The sequence below is a fragment of the Ursus americanus genome, chromosome 20, assembly GCF_024610735.1.
Source record: "Ursus americanus isolate L20-20 chromosome 20, mUrsAme1.1.p, whole genome shotgun sequence".
Lineage (NCBI taxonomy): Eukaryota > Metazoa > Chordata > Mammalia > Carnivora > Ursidae > Ursus > Ursus americanus.
In genome coordinates, this window is record NC_142146.1 from 38,520,641 (window position 1) to 38,536,006 (window position 15,366).

Genomic DNA, 15,366 nt, shown 5'->3' on the forward strand with positions numbered 1-15,366 from the left:
TTGTGTGTGAGTGTAGGGGAGATGGGCAGAGGGAGAGGAAGAGAGAAAATCTTAAGCAAGCTCCACACCCAACAAGGGAACAGATGTGGGGCTCAGTCTCATGACCCAGAGATCATGAGCTGAGCCGAAATCAAGAGTGGGACACTTAACCAACTGAGCCACCCAGGCGTCCCTCGATCTTGTTTATTTTTAAATACTCCCTGCCACAGTGTTGGTAAAGAAATAAGCCAGCTAGTTTATTTGCCTATTTCAGAATTATAGGAAACAATTCTGAACTTGTGATGTATTAAATAATGATATTTTGCTCTAAGTTCAAAGAAAGTAATATTATTATTGCAATATCAAGGTTCCTAGCTGACTTTTGAGATTGTAGCAATATGTTAGTTATTGGTAGATTCTAGTTGAGAAACTTTCCATTTGTTCTAAACGGTGTTAATTCTAAAACTTGTGTACGAGACTTTCAAAGTTTGTCTTTATCATTAATTGAGTTATAGTGAGAATGGCTCTTTTACTGAGAGGAAAAAGTGAAATAGAGGAAACAAAGCGACTATTAGCAGATGGGCCAAGAAAACCTACATAACAAGGTGGATCCAGGCAACTAACCAGACAATCCAAAGCTCTGTTGCCAACTCTGGGCAGGAGCATTTTGTGTTGCCTTTGTTCTGTGCCAAGAAGTGGTATCTAATCTCTAGCGAAAACCTAGGGAAGCGCACCTCAGTGATAGCGTGAAAACGCCTGGAAACCTATTTTCAAAAGTCCAAATACAGGTGTGAAATTATTTCTTGAACACTTAATATCAAAATGACATCAAACATGATTCAGCCTACATAATGGTATCATAAATACATAATGAAGAAGCAATGAATTATTGACAAATGAAACAAAGCTGCCACCAAGTGAAAGTATAACAGAAAGACCTTATTGTATTTAATATACAAATATGATGCAGATATTTTATACAGAATGTGGAACCTGCATCCATTTTGTCAGTTCTGTGAAGAAGTGAAAATCTGGGTGGGTATTCCCTCATGACCATTGCTGCTGTTTTTTCTCAGTATCTGAGACTTGTCCATGCTTAGTTCTTTGAAATTTAGTCATGTGCTAAGCCTGAGTTTTTCATCTGTTGGAACAGTGTTCGTGCTATGTACTTAAAATACGCATGGAGTCCTAAATCTATGTGGATAAAGTCCATTTAAATATGAGTTTTTTGATCAAGTGTATAGACTACCTTGTACAGTTCAGGTATAGGAGAAAGGTGACTGCAAGTTGTGGAACAAACCGGAAGGGTTCTACCTGTCTGTGAATCTCCCATGAGGCCTTCTGGGTGCATACCTCTAATGAAGAGCACAAATGGTATTTGACAGCTAATGATTTATCTTTACAGATACTGACAACAGTGGGTATGTTAATGACTATGAACTTCAGGACCTGTTTAAGGAAGCAAGCCTTCCTCTGCCTGGCTACAAGGTGCGCGAGATAGTGGAGAAAATTCTAGCAGTTGCTGACAGCGACAAAGATGGCAAAATCAATTTTCAAGAGTTTGTGTCTGTAAGTAATCCCATCTTCTCCTGATTACTGACCTTTTTTGCTTTGAGCAGAATTTTAGTAATGTCATTGCTCTCTTTGGTTAAATCTGGCTGCAGAGACCAGAAAAAAGCACTGCTTTATAATGATGATGATGATGGTAACAACAACAGTGTCCACAAATAATTTGTAACAGAAAGGAAAAAGTCATTCTCAAATTGTTGGAAGTCAGGTTTTGACAGTAATATCTCATGTGCTAGTAAAACTATGGTTGAGTTTGGTGCTTATTGACTATTTGTGTACAGATGTTTTAATGTCTCAGTACTTGGTCTTGAGAAATGGAATATTTTTGGGGACTGAAATAGCTCAGGTATGGAAGCTATACTCCCCACACACTGGTTATTTCCTTGTAGTAAGTTATACCTTCAGTTTCAGCAAATGCCACCAGGTAAATTTTGGTGCTAGCTCTGATAGCATTGTTTCATTATTAAAGTACCTCAAGGCTCAGAGAACTGAACAAGATGAAAAATAATACATGACTCAACTGACAAGAGAAAAATGGGTTGTTGAACTGAATATTGAATATCATGTATTTCAAACTCTCGGGCCAAGAGAGGTGACCTGGCCACATTGCCTTTGCCAGCTGAGCAAGGGCTGTCACTTCTTCCCGCACTGCCACCATGACTGTATGTTTCATATGCAAATAGAACTTGGTGGTGAGGCTGGAGAACCAAGGGACTCAGGGAACGTGTCCTGGGAGCTATGAAGCCTGAGCTGAGATCTGAAGACAGTTGTTAAACAGATAAAAGGGGTTGAGTGGGGGAAATGAATAAGGTGCCAGGCAGGCAGAAGTGACAGCCGATGTGGAGTCTCTGTGTGGCTTTAGGGATGGTAGATACTGTCAAGCACTTGGAAAAAAGCTGAGTGTGGATAGGGTGACGTGGTAAGGGTATGGAATGCAGCTAGGGAAGTAAGTTGGGGTCAGGTTATGCAGGGTCTTGCAGGATTTTCATTTTTATCATAAGAGCAGTAGGAAGCCAGTGATATAGGAAGAAGAGAGTGTGAAGTGACATGATCAGATTCAAATTTTTAAAAACTCACTCTGGCTGCTACTTGGAGTACTGATTAAATTCAGTCTAACCAATCATGAGAGTGATTGGGAGAGGGCATTTCTCCAAGCCTCTCTTATTTCCTACAGTATCTGACTTACTGATTTTAACATATATACATTTGCAAGGTTCAGACAGGCAAATATCTTCATTAAAGCACTTAAAAACTTAATCATGTAGTTAGTTAAAAGGCACGACAAAAGGTCGTGGCAAGCACAGGAGAATAATTTCAGTGTTTTCAACTTAAGCCCAATTATAATAAAATTTCTTTTGCAGTTTGCACATTTTGTGCTCTGGGTAAAATGACATGAGAGCTATCTGTGTACACAACCAATAAGGGTGAGAATTCCTGATTAGGATTTATTTTGATGTCATTCCAAATAAATAAAGAAGTCTAAATATCCTTCGCATTGCAAGGTTTTTTGGGATTGTCTGATCAGGGCTCAATTTTACTTATATTCCATTCCAGCTGACTCAAGAGTTAAAAAGCAAAGACATCAGCAGGACATTCCGCCAATTAATTAACAAGAGAGAAGGAATTACTGCTATTGGAGGAACTTCATCCATTTCCAGTGAGGGCACACAGCATTCTTATGCAGGTAACCTGCCAGTCTTTTTGATCTTTCAGTCATTGATTCATTCACTAAGTCTGATATTTCATCATAAGATACCATTCATTTGTAATTCACACCATGGTTTTATGTACCATCGAGAGAAAATCAGACTAAACTATACCATGCCATCATTTTGAAATGCATCTCAATTTCAGAGGTGTCAGGACGAAAAATCGTAGAATCATTGAAATCAGTAAGTGCCTACCGTGTGTCAGGCATAGCTCACAACAAGGAGATTAGAACCAACAAGATATGAATTGTTTTTTATTTATTTATTTATTTATTTATTTATTTATTTATTTATTTATTTATTTATTAAAGATTTTATTTATTTATTTGACAGAGATAGAGACAGCCAGCGAGAGAGGGAACACAAGCAGGGGGAGTGGGAGAGGAAGAAGCAGGCTCATATCGGAGGAGCCTGATGTGGGGCTCGATCCCATAACGCTGGGATCACGCCCTGAGCCGAAGGCAGACGCTTAACCGCTATGCCACCCAGGCGCCCCTGTTTTTTATTTTAGCATTGCATGTGTTCAGTCACAACCTCTGAATGGATTTTTCATCCTGACTGGTGAGTTGGCTTTACTTTTAGACCTGACCTAGGGATTTGTGGAGAGGTTTATTGCAAGGACCTTTCCCTTCCATTTTCCAGGAGCTGAGACTCCTGATTCATCTTTTATCAAGCAACTAGGTGCCTAGAGAGTGCAGCATCTGATTTGCTAGATCTGATAGAATCATTGGACTGTTGCCCAGTGGGAAACCCGGAGTCACATTAACTCTTAAGATGAAATGTCTTACCCCATGTTAAGCTTACTTTTCATGGTCAAGAGAACCTTTGGTTAAGTTTCTTTTGTTTATATTAACATAATTAGAACCATGCTTTTTATTTTATTTTTTCTAAAGATTTTGTTTATTTGTTAGAGACAGAGAGAGAGAAAGAACAAGCAGGGGGAGGGGCAAGAGGGAGAGGGAGAAGCAGACTCCTTGCTGAGCAGGCATCCCGATGTAGGGCTTGATCCCAGGACCCTGGGATCATGATCTGAGCCAAAGGCAGATGCTTAACTGACTGAATCACCCAGGAGCCCCTGAACTGTGCTTTTTAAATTATTGCTAGTGGGTAACCCTTTTCCCTCTTTTCCTTCGAGATCTGAATCTGCTAATTATCCTCTTGATTCCCTTCCTTTCAACTGGATCTTTCTGTAACGATATACTCACACTTCTCCCACCTATTTTAATTTTTTTCTACCATTTTCCCCCTACAAATGTGTGGTAAAGGCAGTAATCTATAACTGCTACCTTATTTTTTGAAGGGGGTTCACTCCTTAACTCCATTTTTGCCTGCACATGCTAATGAAATATCATCTTCAATTTTTAAAAAATCTTTTTATTGAAATATAATATGCATTTAGCAAGGTGTTGTAATTCTTAACTGTACAGCTCAATTAATTTTTAGATGTGTAAACATCCTATAGCTATATCCATGTAGATGCAAACAGATCAAGAGAAAACATTTCATCACCCTCAGTGGCTCCCTCATGCCTTGAACAATAACTATTTCTCCCCAGAGGTGACGCACATAGTAAGAGCATAAAGTATACTATTTTTAAGTGTATGGCTTGATGACTTTTTAATATATGAATATGTAAATGTGTAAATGATTACCCACATAACTATTATCTAGAACTAGGTATGGAACATTTAGTAGCTTTTAAAAAAGAACAGCTTTATTGAGATATAATTGAGATGCCATGAAATTCACCCTTTGAAAATGTACAGTTCACTGGTTTTTAGTATATTCACAGAGTTGTTTGGTTGTCACCACTGTCTAATTCTAGAACACTTTCATTACCCTAAAGAGAAACACCATGCTCATAAGCAGACCCTCCCGATTTCTTCCTTCCCCCAGCCTCTGGCAACCATTCATCTACTTTCTATTTCTATAGATTTGCCTATTGTGGAAATTTCCCGTAAAGGAAATCATACAGTGGTGGCCTTTCACCTGACAGGCTCCCTCACTGGCATAACATTTTCAAGGATTACCCCTTGTGACATACATTGTACTGCATTCGTTTAATTGCCATATACTATTTTGTTCTATGGATAGCATCACATTTTGCTTATTCTTTCATCAGTTGATAGACATTTGGGTTGTCTTGGCTATTCTGAATACTGCTGTATGAGCACTTTTGTATACATTTTTGTGTGGACATATGCTTTAACTTATCTTAGGTATATACCTAGGAGTAGAATTGGTAGGGCTTTTGGTAACTCTGTGTTTTATATTTTTAACAACTGCCAAACTTGTTTTTCAAAGTGGTTGTACCATTTTGCATTCCCACTAGCAATGTTTGACAGTTTTAATTCTTCATATTCTCACCAACACTTATTATCGTCCCTTTTGTTTATTACAGCCATCCTAGTGGCTGGGAAATAGTACCTCATTCCTGGTTCCTATACCTGGAATATCTTCCTTTTCTCTCCCCATCTTAAAAATCTGTCATTCAAATTGTACCTTTTCGGCGCACCTGGGTGGTTAAGCATCTGCCTTCAGCTCATGATCTAGGGATCCTGGGATTGAGCCCTGCTTTGGGCTCCCTGCTCAGCAGGGCAGTCTGCTTGTCCCTCTCCCCGCTCTTCTCTCTCTCTCTCACTCTCTCTGAAATAAATAAAATCTTAACAAACAAATTGTACCTTCTCCATAAAGCCTTTTCATGACCACCCCAACTGAACATGATTCTTTTTTTCTTTGAATTCTCTAGAACATTGCTTATATCTCTCTTATGGTCTATTTATTTCCCTTATGTTGTGGTTTTTCGTGTATCTTTTTTATCATTACACTAAAAATTCCTTAATGGTAGGTACAATATCCTAGTGATCTTTAAATCCCTAGATTCTAAGTCTCTGAGGAGGTATATATGGTGAAGCAAGAAGATAAAAAGGCAGATTATGATATGTACAAAAGATAAATATTAATATGTATCTTTTTGATTTTGTGTGTGTGTGTGTGTGTGTGTGATAGATTACACTTTGGGAGTGCCTGCCAAATATGCCGTTGGGAAAATTACTTAATTTCTAGAAATTGGAGCAGGTCAGTTCATTATATGCTACTCTGTGATAGAAATGGGAATTACTTTCTTTGAAGATTTATGTTGTTAAATTATTTTTATATTTACAGAGTAACAATAAAGCAGTGGAACATTTTTCTTTTAAGTTTCTTTCCATTTTCCCAGTTGCTTAGCTCAACATGTTTGGCCTAAAAATCAATGTACCCACACTAGAAACCATGTGTTGAGAAGTTGAGGATGCAGATGGCTGAGAGTAGATTTGTATCTATATTTGTATCAGTCTTCTTGTAGTAGAAATTCCACAGAAATGGAGGTGCTTCACTCATTCAAATAGCTCTTGATTGAAATTAGTATTTCTGTTACAAGCCCCAAATCACAACTCTGTATATTTTGGTGGGGGCTGTGGAATTTATTGCTGTGGAAATTTGATGCTTGTATTTTTAATCCTGGGGTGTGTGTTTGCATGATCTGACCTCTGATGGTTGGCTTCTGATTGATTGGCTTTCAGAAGCAATATATTTTTTTAAATTTTTATTTATTTATTTTTTAAAAATATTTTTTAAAGATATTTTTAATTTATTGATTTGACAGAGAGAGAGACAGCCAGCGAGAGAGGGAACACAAGCAGGGGGAGTGGGAGAGGAAGAAGCAGGCTCCCAGCGGAAGAGCCTGACATGGGGCTCGATCCCAGGACGCCAGGATCACGCTCTGAGCCGAAGGCAGACGCTTAATGACTGAGCCACCCAGGCGCCCCAGAAGCAATATATTTTAGTAAAGATTTTAGAATCAAGTCTAATACTTATTGTGCTCATTTAAGCTGTGTACCTTACTGTCCCCTAATACATCAGATGAAAAAATGGAATGCATTCCCCTTTCTCCTTAAACCCTTATGCCCTCTTAAACCCAGTAGTATTTTAGCAGAGTTTTAATAATAACCATTTAGTATCTTTGAACAGAAATTTAAAAGTGTATCTTTGTAGTGTGGTTAATTTTGTGAAATTTGGTTTGCTGACTAAGATTTTCTGTTTTCAGAGGAAGAAAAAGTGGCTTTTGTTAACTGGGTCAACAAAGCCCTGGAGGATGACCCTGACTGTAAGCATCTCCTACCCATGAACCCCAATGATGGCAGCCTTTTCAAATCACTTGCAGATGGCATCCTTCTTTGGTGAGTTGAACATTTTAGGTTAAGGGAGATATGTTCTTCCTCTCTCCATTGATGAGCATTCAGTAAAAACTACAACTCCGTGAACAAGTGGCTATGTAGGTATTGAAGAATTTATATCACGTGGAAAATTAAGTACCAGATGCTTTCCAAAATTTTTCTTCAAATGCGATCTATTGGTTTTCTGATGCCTTTTCTATTTCCTTACTGATGCCAGAACAGTTTTGAGTTATTCCTCTGATGTATTTAAACATGTTCACAAGGTTTCTTTTTTTCATTTTCAATAAAGAATTATTGATTAGGACAGGGACATGAGGAAGTGTAAAAGAAAGATATATCTCATTTTGCTTAAATGAAATTAGTGTTTTGTATCAGTCTTGTCATATCCTTGGCTCTTTGCAGTATGTTTCTGCTCACTAGACTGTAAACTCTCTAGGGACATGCCTTTGTCTCTGTTGTGTATACTATAGTCCCAGCATACGTCTTTGTACAAAGCAAGTGTCTTTTTTTTTAAGTTTATAAAAATATAAAAAACTTATGAAGAAGAGTAAGTATCACAAATATTCTTATCACCCATAACTAGCTATTATTAATATTATGGCATGTTTCTTTCAGTCTTTTTTTCCTGTGTTTTTACTTAAAAAGAAAAAAAAACCCTCCAACCTACCCACAAATACAGGATATTAGTTTTTAAGTAACATAAAATATACCTTGGCTTCCACCTACAGTTCTAATCTTTTTCTCTGACCTTCAGAGGAAATTCCTATTATGAATTGAATGGGTATTTTCCTATCTTTATTTTAAAATATAAAATATATTCTAAAATCTAGAGATAAATTTTATATTAATTTCTCTTAAAATGTTAGAGTTATTAAAATTTTAGAAAGACCGTGTCTCTGGCTTTTACTGCAACAGGAGTGATTCTGACCCTGTTGATACCACTTTATGAAACTTGGCTTCTTGAGAATTTGTTTTACATTTCAGACTGCTGAATGCTGGTGATCATTAAATGAAATAAAGACAGGACTCACATAAAGAAAAGGCAAGACAGTTTTAAAAAAATTAGGAGGATATGCTAAGATTACTATTGCAGTGAGTTATTGATTTGTTTTAGGTTAGGGAACATTTCTTAGATTTTAAAAAGTAAGTCCCTGACATGAATCACAGTATATTTTAAAGAAGTGGATTGTTATTGTTATTACTTTTCAAAATTTAACTATTTTGTCTACTTGCGAAAACAAACTAAAAAGTCTTAAATAATTTAACTTTAATTATTTATCTTATATAAACTGGGAGTGTTAAGCTAAATTATTGCCATTTTCTCTGTAGCAAAATGATCAACTTATCTGAACCAGACACAATTGATGAAAGAGCCATTAATAAGAAAAAGCTCACCCCTTTCACTATTTCTGTAAGTATTTGCCCTTTGCTAGTAATCATGTTACTGTGTTGTAAAATGTAAGGCCTTTATTAATGGGTGTTTAGGCCCAGGCAAAACTTTTTTTACTCCAGTTTTATTGAGAAATAACTGACATATTTCACTGTGTAAGTTTAAGGTATACAGTGTGACGGTTTGATTTACATATATGGTGAAATGATGACCACAACAGGTTCAGCTAACCAATAGGTGCATCTTCCTCTATAGATACAATAAAAAGAAAAGAGAAAAAAAAAAAAAAAAGGACAAAAATTTTCTCTTTGTGATGAGAATTCATAGGATCTACTCTCAACAACTTTGCTACATACCATACAGCAGTGTTAGCTGTACTCATCGTGTTGTACATGACATCCCTAGTACTTGATTATCTTAAAACTGCAAGTTTGTACCTTTTGACCACCTTCCTCCATTTTTTCCTCCCCCCCACCCTTTGCCTTTGGTAACCACAAGTCTGATCTCTTTTTCTGTGAGTTTGGTAATTTTTGCTTTATTTTGTTTTAGATTTCACATATGAATGAGGTCATATTGTATTTGTCTTTGTCTGACTTAATTTCACTTAACATAATGCCTTCGAAGTCCATTCATGTAAAATGTTGGATTTAACATAATTTCAGTTTCCTTTTTATAAAAACTAGGTTTTATTAAATAAAAATTCAGCTGCATTTTGTACTGAATGAAATTAAGATTCAAAGTGCTTTGGATGAGGGCGCCTGGGTGGCTCAGTTGGTTAAGTATCTGACTCTTGATCTCAGCTCAGGTCTTAATCTTGGGGTGTGGGTTCAAGCCCCAGCGTGGAGCCTACCCACTTAAAACAAACAAGCAAGCAAGCAAGCAAACATTGTTCAGACTGCTTTGGATGAGCTTTACTTATGATAATAGTATTCAGGTTATATTATTGTAATCATTGACTTGCTATATTAATGAATATTTGCTTGATGCTGTTGTTCTTGGTTGAAATAAGAGCACTGTATAGTTTTACCCCGTGTTTTACTATTTCACAGAATTTGAGTTATTCTTTTTTACTATATTTTTCTGTGGTCAGCTTCTCCATTCAGGTCTTGTTAAAGTCCAAAAATTTATGGTTACCACAATTTTCCCCTCAAAATCTCTAGAGCAGTGCTGGATATCAATAGTTTCTAAGTACTTACTGGGTACCAGTCACTGTTCTAAACAAACTGCATGAATTATCTCTTTGAATTTTTCCGGCACCTTTAAAAAAAGGTAGATACTACGATTTTACAGATGAGAAAACTGAGGCACTGAGAGGTTACCCAGTGGCAGAACCAGGATGTGATCCCAGTGGTCCAGTTCTAGAGCCCACCTTATAATCCCTGTGTACTTCCACTCTTGTGTGGTGGTAGTAATCACAACTAGTGCATATACTAGTCACAGCTGCAGCTATTAAAAGTGAGCTAATGCTAAGCTATTTCCCTTATTTCTCTTGGCAAATACAATTCTTGATTTTGCTAAAGTTGTTAAACTTCTTTTATAAGGAAGCTACAACCTTAGGGCAGTGGTACATGGTTAATCTTGGAGTATCCAAGGGGTACTCCCATTTCCTGTATCCTTGAGGAGTATGAATTGGATGTTGACTAACATGGCTTTCTTGTCTCCCACTTTCCAATAAGCAATAATATTACATATTCCTAGCAGGAGCTACCATTTCTGATCACAATTTCCAGAAGTTTATTTTCTTTCACATCTTGTGTCAGGATGCTTTGTTTAATAACTATGATTGTTGAAAATATTCATACATCTTATTTTTAAGATACATGTGTCACATAATTTTTTATGGCACTGGCTCTGTAATAAAGCATTTCTCAGTGTTGTACAAATTTATTGTCTGGTATTACTTTCAACGTTTGTATGTAGTGCATTAAAGGAAATAAAGAAAAAATATTCTGTATCTATTTTACAATAACTACAGGATGGGTCTGAGGAGCTAAGTCTTTTACAGTTTTATTTTTAGAGATGACATTCTTCCAATATGAGTAGGGGTTAATAGTCTAGATCTTTAGGGGGCTTGAAAGAGTATACTAATGAATAAAGAAAGATCTCTGGGAAGGAGCAAAGTGTTACTGTGGATATTAAATCCGTCTTGTTTTTTTAGTAATTTTAGAGCTCTGGGAATAGATTGTCTAGAATACTACCTGTTTCCCGTGAAACTTTATCCAAAAGAAGGCTCATTCATGATGGGTATTAAGGAGGGCACATATTGCATGGAGCACTGGGTGTTATACTCAATAAATCATGGAACACTACATCAAAAACTAAGGATGTACTGTATGGTGACTAACATAACATAATAAAAAATTACTATTAAAAAAAGGCTCATTCATTTGTAAAAGATTCTAAAGCTGTGATAATATAGCTTTTTACCTCATGATGATGGGTTTATGTAGTATCATGATGTATGAAAGAAGAGAAATATGAAGGGGTGAAAATGACATACAGTAACTCTGAAAGCAAGGGAAAGAGATCAAGTAGTAAAGTACTGGTTAAAATCATGGGATTTTTTTTTTTGAGTAGTAGTATTTTGCTTGTATAAATATTACTTATGTTTCAAAAATCTGAATTTTCACAATCTGTTGCTTCTTATTTACCTTCACAACTTGTCAATAAGATTTTGGAAAGTACTTTCTCACACATAGTTTTCTTTGTGGCAATTCAGGAAAACTTAAACCTAGCTCTGAATTCGGCCTCAGCCATTGGTTGTACAGTGGTCAACATTGGTGCACAAGATCTCAAAGAAGGAAAACCTCACTTGGTCTTGGGACTTCTCTGGCAGATCATCAAAATTGGTCTTTTGGCTGATATTGAGCTTTCCAGGAATGAAGGTAAGATCATCAAAAATATTTACTTTTCATTGACATATACTTACTATGGGAAGAATTTATATTTCATTGTTTTCCTTTCAGCTCTAATTGCGTTGCTAAGGGAAGGTGAGGATCTAGAAGAGCTGATGAAGCTTTCTCCAGAGGACTTACTGCTGCGATGGGTGAACTACCATCTGACCAACGCAGGATGGCAAACCATCAGAAACTTCAGCCAAGACATTAAGGTTTATATTTTAATGTTCATAACTGTGATATAAAATAAGGTTGTAGAATGTAAAAAAACAAAAGGTGTTTCGAATGAATTTCGAATTGAAGTTTAATTCATAAGGACACAGTGTAGAAAATGAAATTTTGCATTTCTCTAAGGTGGATCTCCCAATTATAATTGCAAAATCTTTTATTTAAAAAAAAACTGGTTTAAACTGGTGGCTACCAGAAGGGAGGTGGGTAGGGGGATGGGTGAAATAGGTGATGGGGATTAAGGAGGGCACTTGTGGGGCACCTGGGTGGCTTAGTTGTTAAGTGTCTGCCTTCGGCTCAGGGCGTGATCCTGGCGTTATGGGATCGAGCCCCACATCAGGCTTCTCTGCTGGGAGCCTGCTGCTTCTTCTCCTACTCCCCCTGCTTGTGTCCCCTGTCTCTCTGGCTGTCTCTCTCTCTGTCAAATAAATAAATAAAAATCTTTAAAAAAAAAAAAAGGAGGGCACTTGTGATGAGCACCAGCTGTTGTATGGAAGTGGTGGATCACTGTACTGTATGCCCGAAACTAGCATTACATTGTATATTAACTAACTGGAATTTAAATAAAGACTTAAAAAAATAAAAAGGACAAAATTTTCTTTTGCAATAAAGAAAAACTGGTTTGTTGGTATTTAAGAAGAAATACAACTGGCTGTGAGAAGGAGATACTAGCCCTAGCAGATCAAAGTATTCTTTCCCATTTTATGTGCCATAGAGAGACTAAATCATAATGAGGATGTCAGTCTATTAATTTGGACTGAGAATTCATCTTCACTGGACAAGAGGCCCTTGTGGGCCTGATCAGTTCAATACCCTTACTCCCACTTTGCCAATAACCAGTTAACAGGAGACCAAATATCTGAGGGTCCAGGGAATCAGTAGACAAAAGGAATTCTTCAGGTATGTTTCTCAACTAAAATAGCTTGAAATGCTTCCCTCCCTACTGGGAGAGCTTGTCAAGGAAACTATAACATTCAGTGTGCCTAACAGTCCTCCCATGGTCACTCCCTAGACATGAATTGCCAAATTGGGTCCCTGTGACTCCTTCTTCTCTATGCTTTTCTTTCCACCCAGACTAATCAGCATTGGCGTTTATTTGTATTTTCTCTCTAGATATATTAACACATTCAGTCAGATTATGTTCTTGTCATAATGGGCTTAGCTGACAGTCTCTTTCTTTGAAGTGACACTGTATTTCTCTGCTTTCATCTATTATATGCTCATTTAAAAATTTATTTTGGGGGGGCTCTCTTATTTTAAAATTCAGTTCATCAGGTATTTATTAAATCCCTCCTATGGGGTATTATGCCAGGCATGGGGGATGCAAAGATTTAGCTCTTGCGAAGCTCTCCAGTTACACAGGGAGAAAAACATCTAGTAAATGGATATTTCATCCACTACTATATAACAAGCCACTTGGAACTTAATAGCTTAAAATAACAATATCGTTTCTCATGATTCTGTGGGTTACTGTGGCTTGGTGAAGTGGTTCTGCTTTTGTTCCGGATCACTAACTCATTCATTCAGCCGTCAGTTGGGCTGGTCAGGAGGGTGCACGAGGGCACCACTCACATGTCTAGTGCCTCACAGTGTCTCCATGAGGCCTTTCCATAAGGCTTGCGCTTCCTTGCGCTTCCTCACAGCATGATAGTCTCAGATAGTTGGAGTTCCTCCATGGAGGCCAACTTCAAGGGGGAGGAAGCAGAAGCTCTTAAAGCATGGGATTAGAAGCCCCAGCACATCACTTTCACTGCATTCTGTTGTTCAGAGCAAGTCACAAGACCAGTCTGAGTTAAAGGGGGGAAGGCTTCCAGAAGATAATACTTGACCCTAATCTTAACTGATGCTTGGGGACGTAAATAAATGAAAAGGTGAAGAAAGGTATTCCAGGTGTAGGGAACAGTGTCACTAGAAGCTGTGAGGTGTGAAACCAGCATGGTGCATTCAGGAGCCTGTAAGTAATAAGTAAAATTACTAAGTTATTCCATTCTCTAAGATGAGAACAGTTTCTTCAGTTTGAGTACTATTTTCCTGAATCAAATGATTGATTTTATTCATTTAAAAAATTCTATTTCATGTCTTTCCTTGAAGGATTCAAGAGCTTATTTTCATCTGCTTAATCAGATTGCACCTAAAGGTGACCAGGGTGGTGGACCTGCCATTACCATTGACCTTTCAGGATTTAATGTGAGTACAGTTTTTAATTAGAGATGTTTTTATTTCAGTAAAATATACATTAACAAAATATACCATATTAACCATGTTTAAGTGTATGGTTCTTTGAGGCATTAAATACATTTGCAGTATGTGCAACCATCACCATCTCCAGAACTTTTCATCATCCCATAGTGAAATCTGTACCGATTAGACAATAATGCCCTATTCCCTTCTCCCCCAAACCTCTGGTAACTACTGTTGTACTTTCTATCTCTGTGAGTTTGACTAGTGAGTACAGTCAAATTTAGAGTGCAGTTCTCTACAGGCAGCATTCCCTGATGAAGTCCTCAGCTCTTCCATTAAACCTTGGCCCTTTGTTCCTCAGAAGTTTTTTCATGCTCTAGGCTTCAGATCCCCATGCTAAGCCATCTGGCTGTCATAACTGACAGAATTCTGAAACTGAGTATGTGTGGAATCAACCCTACATCCACTTCTTCCTGGTGAAGTATAACTGGAACTCACAAGGGTGCTTTTGTGACTATCACTGTATACTAGGAAAGGGAGCAACAAACCATTGCTAAGCACCTGCTTATCAGTTCTTCCAACTTATATTTAGAAATATATGAAGTAAAAGATGGCAATTCCTAGCATTTATGGCGTCGGAAGGACTGACGCAGATCCTGACCTAACACATTTTCTAGGAAGCCCATTTTTTAGCATAAGTTGTAAATACTGGGGATAGTTCTATCTAAACATTAAAATCTGAGCAGATATAGTTTTTATGAAAATCTGTCAAGTACTTAAAGTGCAACAGCCAAATGGTTTTAAAGGCAAGTTGAGTTGGGGCGCCTGGGTGGCACAGCGGTTAAGCGTCTGCCTTCAGCTCAGGGCGTGATCCCGGCGTTGTGGGATCGAGCCCCACATCAGGCTCCTCCGCTGTGAGCCTGCTTCTTCCTCTCCCACTCCCCCTGCTTGTGTTCCCTCTCTCGCTGGCTGTCTCTATCTCTGTCGAATAAATAAATAAAATCTTTAAAAAAAAAAAAATGTTTTAGGGGCGCCTGGGTAGCGCAGTCGTTAAAAGCGTCTGCCTTCGGCTCAGGGCGTGATCCTGGCGATCCGGGATCGAGTCCCACATCAGGCTCTTCCGCTATGAGCCTGCTTCTTCCTCTCCCACTCCCCCTGCTGTGTTCCCTCTCTCGCTGGCTGTCTCTCTGTCACAT

General features: G+C 37.8%; 1 protein-coding gene across 9 annotated transcripts in view; it reads left to right on the forward strand.

Annotated features, from left to right (window-relative positions):
- The window catches only part of PLS1 (plastin 1), a 105,138-nt gene that overhangs the window by 64,527 nt on the left and 25,245 nt on the right, over window positions 1-15,366 (forward strand). For all 9 annotated transcript variants that reach the window (XM_087870256.1, XM_087870251.1, XM_087870252.1 and 6 more), the window contains 7 exons: window positions 1,385-1,548; window positions 3,103-3,232; window positions 7,345-7,477; window positions 8,804-8,885; window positions 11,584-11,749; window positions 11,831-11,973; window positions 14,081-14,176. In XM_087870256.1, the coding sequence (XP_087726382.1) occupies window positions 1,385-1,548; window positions 3,103-3,232; window positions 7,345-7,477; window positions 8,804-8,885; window positions 11,584-11,749; window positions 11,831-11,973; window positions 14,081-14,176 (914 nt within the window). The remainder of the gene's footprint in view (window positions 1-1,384; window positions 1,549-3,102; window positions 3,233-7,344; window positions 7,478-8,803; window positions 8,886-11,583; window positions 11,750-11,830; window positions 11,974-14,080; window positions 14,177-15,366) is intronic.